Source organism: Pyrus communis, chromosome 15 (genome assembly GCF_041283825.1).
Source record: "Pyrus communis isolate YQ-2024b chromosome 15, ASM4128382v1, whole genome shotgun sequence".
Lineage (NCBI taxonomy): Eukaryota > Viridiplantae > Streptophyta > Magnoliopsida > Rosales > Rosaceae > Pyrus > Pyrus communis.
The window spans coordinates 6812628-6818255 of record NC_142579.1 but is presented as its reverse complement, the minus strand read 5'-3'; the positions used below and the strand labels follow the sequence as shown (position 1 = coordinate 6818255).

Here is a 5628-nt window from a genome sequence, read left to right as displayed (position 1 = left end):
ACCCTCCTAATGACCTAGGGCTAACTTAGCCAGTCTATCCTTTGATCCTCTAACTAGCAAATACTACATGTTTTATCAGTATTCAAAAGATGCCTAACAAAAGAAAGAGATATGGTTGCCATTGACTATCACAGCAATGCGTGAGCGACTGTCACTAACATAACTATCTAAAGTTTTAGTTATTGGAAAGAAAAACTACTTGGGAGTTAATACGAAGTTTGACAGGGAGTTCTGTTGGTATAAATGATATATCATTCACCATTGACATGAGATACTAAAATCAAAGCAATATACAACTTCTGCTTATAAGGTCGTACCCCCACCATCTGATAAAAGAGATGCAGCAGCCGCAGCAGCAGTAGGAACAACCCCAGTTGAAGTGCCCGGTTTTGACAAATGCAGGAGCCTGCAAAATCGATTCCAGGTGTATGAGTCAAGTAAACAAATTTTCATCATGTGCATCATAAACCTTAAAATCAGTTTGCCTAATACTGGTTAGGGACTCAATGACCAACAATTTATCAGGTTTATGCAAATAATATGCACTCTCTTGTAGTCTCATCACTTATAAAATGATCAACCAACATGGAAGAAATAGTCAATTTGGATCCTTTGGGCCAATATGACTGCTGATAGACCGTTGGGACCCCTAGCCATGACACATACAAGGAACAATCTTATGCTGTAGCCGTTTGGGAGGGTTGTTTAAATGCTTCTTGAAAGTAAACATTTCAAAGGAAAAAAGAAACTTACGGTGCAAGATATTCACTAAAAGATGATACTGCAGCAACAACTTCAGCATAGTTTTCAGATGTAGCAGGAGCTGTTACTTCAACCAGCTGTATCCCAGGAGTTACAGGGACAGCTGCATCTACGTCATGTAGTTGTAGCATCTTATTAACTGATGACACGGTCACATTGATCTGCGTGCCCCTCTGGAAATGGAAGGAGAATCCCACCCTTAGAAGCTCATGGTCCAACTTGTATCCAAGTGCATAAAAAAAGCGAAGCACATTCTTGCTTGTTTTGCTTTCAACCACAGATCTTACTAGCACTGAAAGTTGCTCAGCACCTGCACCTCTCATTGCACCCCCTATATGCCTTATAGTCCTGCAGATCTAGAATTAGGCATCAATGCAAAAGTATGTACGTAAAACACAAACTCATACATGTTAATGAATATGCCAGGGGAGGTTTTAAGTCATACCATGTCGGTTCAGTTTGTTCACTTTGTTCAATATCGCATATAAGTCGAACCTCTGATGCTACAAGCCCTATAGAAAGGAAGATCATAACTTGTAACGACCCACAATATAATATCTTTATGTGCTATTCAGCTGATATGTACTAAACCAGACCATACTAACAAAAAATAATGACAAATTAACATGACCATGTGAGATGTCGTAGTCAATAAATGAAACATACTGTATACTATAGTTGTCAGTCCTAAGAAGTTGAAGAATCAGAAACTCTTTACAAAAATTCATCTAACAGTCTCATGCATCTCACATTGGAAAAGACGACGGACATCTGAGAAAACTTGTCATTAAAGCACACCAGTGACACCAGGGGAGGCTTTCAACATGTCTTAAAATGAGCTCACAACAGGCAAAAGAGCTATAATGAATGTGGCTTAATTGTGTAGAAATGTGTTGAGACATAGCATCCTAACCACTCAGATCGAAACTAAATGAGGAAAGATATCAATTACCAAGGTTTGGGCCACTTTTAAGGCATATCTCATGGACCCTCAAATTTTTCTTGCTAACACCACAAAGACCCTGAAGAAGAATCTCAAGGGCCTCAACATGCTGCAAAATGCAAACCATATTTTTAGATGCAGCTCCAAACACTTCCCACAGAAAGCGGGAAATGGAATTCTTCTAGTTATTTTACTTACAATTCTGAACAATATATATCCAATAAACACAATCATTTGTGCATGCAAGAGGAAAAAGAGCTACTAAATCAAATGTTCGTAAGAAAGATTTTTTTGGGACTAACTACATTTTACACCCTCCATATTTATTGTGATCTTTAAAATGGGCCAACGAGGTTTTAATTTTCTCACATTGCACTATGATGTTTAGAAATCATTTCACTTTATGGGTTGCTGTCAATTTGACTGTCTCATCCTTCATTAGATTGATGATCTGGCAGATATGGAGCCCATTTCTAGGCTGTGTAGAAACCACACTTGGACTATTGTTACCAAATTGTGCAACTGCTTATCGTTTTGGGACGATTATTTTCAGTCCATGTGGTGCAAATGTTGCTTCCAAGTCAACCCATAATCAGGTCTCGTGGTTACCAAGTCATCAAATTAACTCACGAAGCAAATGTCAAACACCCATAAGTCATAAATCACTATGATTCTAACATATTAACCTCAAATGAAGCATTTAGTAAACTTGGCCACCAAAATTGAGCACCAAGAGAAAGATTCAATTTTTTTTCTCATCTAATTGCAAATTTGCAATTGCAGAAATTGTATGGAGAAATGTAAGTCCGAATCCAACTCAACCCCCAAAACCTAGTAAAAAAACTCACCTGTGTTTCTATAATTCCTTGGACCACGCACTCCATGAATTTGGTACAGTTGATCTCGCACTTTCTCAAGCCCCTGTGAATTCCTGAGAACCAAAACAAAGAAAAAAAATAAAACCCAATAAACTGTAAACTAAAATAAAGTAGAATTAAAGGAGAAAACATGAAGAATCAAAACGTAAATTTCTGAAAGAGTAAATTAAATAATGAAAAGTACTAACCAGGTTTGCAGCAGCAATACCGCGCAAGCAGCAAGGTGAAAAGATGGAGAGAGGGGAAGAGGGGGTTTCGGGGTTTCTGTGTTAGAATTCAGAAGCTTGGAGAAATCGAGCGAAGAGCGATGGTGGTGGCAAAAGCGCATTTGATTGCGGTCATGGACCCGAAAAAAAGTAGAAAGCTTGAGCGAACACGATGTCTTTACTGGGTTTAACAATTTTTTGGGCCCTTGAATCGTCTGCTTCAAAAGCCCATTTTTGCTTTTGAACTTATTTTCTTTTTGACAAACAATAAGATAAATATTATTATATTCATTTAAACCAGGTGAATTCGAATTTGAGTGTAAATGAGGATGCACATGCACCAAGGGAGATGAAAAATGTTAAACATTAAATTTAAAGTTTACGGTCTATGTGACAATTTGACATATTGTAAAACTTTCTTTTTTAACAAATGATAGGATAAGTTCAACTAAATTCTTCTAAACTACAGGGTGAGAAATTCGAACATGGAACCTCAAGTGCAAGATGAATAATCTTAATCACCCAAGTTACAAGCCACTTGCTGAAGGGTGGGAAATTCGAACATGGGACCTCGAGTGCAAGATGAATAATCTTAATCACCCAAGTTACAAGCCACTTGCCGACATATTGTAAAATTTTACACCACTCGAGATGTCAAATTAAAATATCATTTTTTTTTACATAATCACAGCACAATATTAAATTAATGAGTAATTAAATAACACTTTAGTTAGATGATACTTTTGTTGTTCTTTTAAATGTTTTACCGACATAAACATAATTATTTAATATCGAACTCATTATATACGAGTATTATAAGTCAAACTTATAATGGTCCTTATGGATAAGTGTACAATCGCACCGTACATAATGAGTGCTTAAATTATTATTATTTTTTTTGTGGACCCACTAAAAGAGTAAAATGCCAAATGGAAAGGAGTCAGCAATGCCCATCTCTCCCAGAGTCCCAATTCCAGGCCAGCTATGAGCTATCCCATTCCGAAAATCCAAGCTGCCAATGGAATCCCAAGTTGAGACAATGAGAATCAGATAATCTGATTCATTTAATTGCAGAAACAAAATCCCTAAACTGGCAAAATATATTGTAACTTGTACCTGGAATTGGACTTGGAATTAGATGCAGGCAAAATAAAATTGTTTTTTCTGTTGAGAACTGTTATTAGTATTTTAAAATTTTCATTGCAAGTGTATTTTTTTTTTTTTTAAAGTATAGAAAGTTTAAAGTGCAAAATAAGAATTTTAGAGTATCAACAACAATTTCATTTCTGTTTAAATCAGGCTTTGGCAATAATTGGCCCATAATTACTTTAAAACAATTATAGTGATTAAACAATAAAAGATAATTTTCGTGAACCAGTGATTGGTCATCATTAATCTCATAAGCTTTTTTTCTTTTCTTTTTTTGATTCTTAAATGGCCAAAAAATTGTATATCAAGCTGACACCCTATGCAACCTCATCTTATACTTTGGGAGATATTTGATGCAAAGAGAAACTCATGTGTAACAGGGCGGATCCAGGCATTGGCTGACATGGGCTCTCGCCCACAAAAAGAGTTTTCAAGACACTGTTTATATTGTTATCATGACGTCTTGTGCTAATAATATAACATTATGTAAAAAAACTTCACGTGATATTATATTATTGAAACGTGATGTCACGGCAATAGAATACTTATGTCATGAAAGTTACTCTCTCTCTCTCTCTCTCTCTTGATAAATGAAAAAAACAAAGAAAAAGTTGGTTTTCAAAGCGTATAATCTAGCTTACGCCGACACCTAAATTTCACTTCATACTAGAAGGAAACAAAAATTAAGGAAAACTAACGAAAATTTTTAAAAAAAAAAATTTAGTTTTAATGAAAAATGACAAATAAAGGTGTAGTGAATAGTACCAGAAAAAGGTAAAAATGTGATTTTTCGTTAAAAGTGAACAGTTTAGGGTTTCGTTAAAACTCCCAAATTAATATCCATCCCGATATAAATTTTTTGGTTCCACCTTTGTATACGTACAACTTGTTGAGGTGGTCTGACTCAATACAAGTCAAAGACGTGGATGGACTTAACTCACATTGAAGGAGTAGGATTCTTTCCCCTTCTAATCTCTCGCCACTTTCATTCCCTCCTATTTAAACGGTTGCGATTACGCTACGTCTACATTTTGTTTTGAATTTTTTTATATAGAGAATAAGACAAAAAGAAAAATGTGAGAGGAAATGATGATAATAGGAGGGGAGATAATGCTACTCCTACGTTGAAAGTACCACAAGAATACGACATAAGAGTTTTTTGAGATAAAAAATACAATGCTTTGGGTTTAATGAGTTTTTTTATTTATTTTTCTGCTTATTTTCAATCAACGAAGATCCAATGATCTTGAGCCACCTTCTGTTACTTGAATGGTTAAATTGAAGATAGTACCAGTGTTTAGATAAGATGTAGTTGTAGGCTTATGTTAATCATGTCCACAAACACCTTTATTATTTGGGAACTTTAAGGAAAAGTTCATGTTACTGTTCACTTTAACGAAAAACCACACTTTTACACTAAAATATCAATCATGATACTATTCACTTTACCCTTTATTTTGTCCTTATCGTTAAAACTCAAAGTTTTTTAAGCCTTCTTCATTATTTTTCCCTTATTATTTTCTAATTCTTCTAACACTTAACGAAGAATAATTTTCCCTAAAATAAAAACAAGTGTTTTTATCACAAATGATCCCTGAAATTGATCATCATCATCAAGGTGATCCCTGAAATTAAAAATCAATCAATGTAGTCCTTGAAAATAGGTGTCGCAAATTAATGTGGTCTTTCC

The 5628-nt window shown here is 35.1% G+C and overlaps 1 protein-coding gene across 2 annotated transcripts; it reads right to left on the bottom strand.

Annotated features, from left to right (window-relative positions):
- Nucleotides 1-206: 206 nt before the first annotated feature.
- LOC137745854 (mediator of RNA polymerase II transcription subunit) lies at nucleotides 207-2981 on the bottom strand. 2 transcript variants are annotated; one of them, XM_068485896.2, is made up of 6 exons: nucleotides 2772-2981; nucleotides 2554-2636; nucleotides 1715-1814; nucleotides 1208-1274; nucleotides 754-1110; nucleotides 207-406 (listed from the first exon to the last, which is right to left on the bottom strand). In XM_068485896.2, the coding sequence occupies exons 2-6, from the start codon at nucleotides 2587-2589 to the stop codon at nucleotides 304-306; spliced, it is 663 nt and encodes a 220-aa protein (XP_068341997.1). In that variant the 5' UTR covers nucleotides 2590-2636; nucleotides 2772-2981; the 3' UTR covers nucleotides 207-303. The 2 variants fall into 2 exon arrangements, with proteins under 2 accessions (XP_068341997.1, XP_068341989.2); XM_068485888.2 differs by lacking the exon at nucleotides 1715-1814 and having other exon boundaries at nucleotides 2772-2959.
- Between the last annotated feature and the right edge of the window lie 2647 nt (nucleotides 2982-5628).

Coding starts and splice junctions, on each gene's coding strand:
- LOC137745854 (XM_068485888.2), bottom strand. CDS start 2,911: ATGCGCTTTTGCCACCACCATCGCTCTTCGCTCGATTTCTCCAAGCTT. Junction 2,637..2,771: donor GTATTGCTGCTGCAAACCTG/GTTAGTACTTTT, acceptor TTTGGTTCTCAG/GAATTCACAGGGGCTTGAGA. Junction 1,275..2,553: donor AAGGAATTATAGAAACACAG/GTGAGTTTTTTT, acceptor TCCTTTCTATAG/GGCTTGTAGCATCAGAGGTT.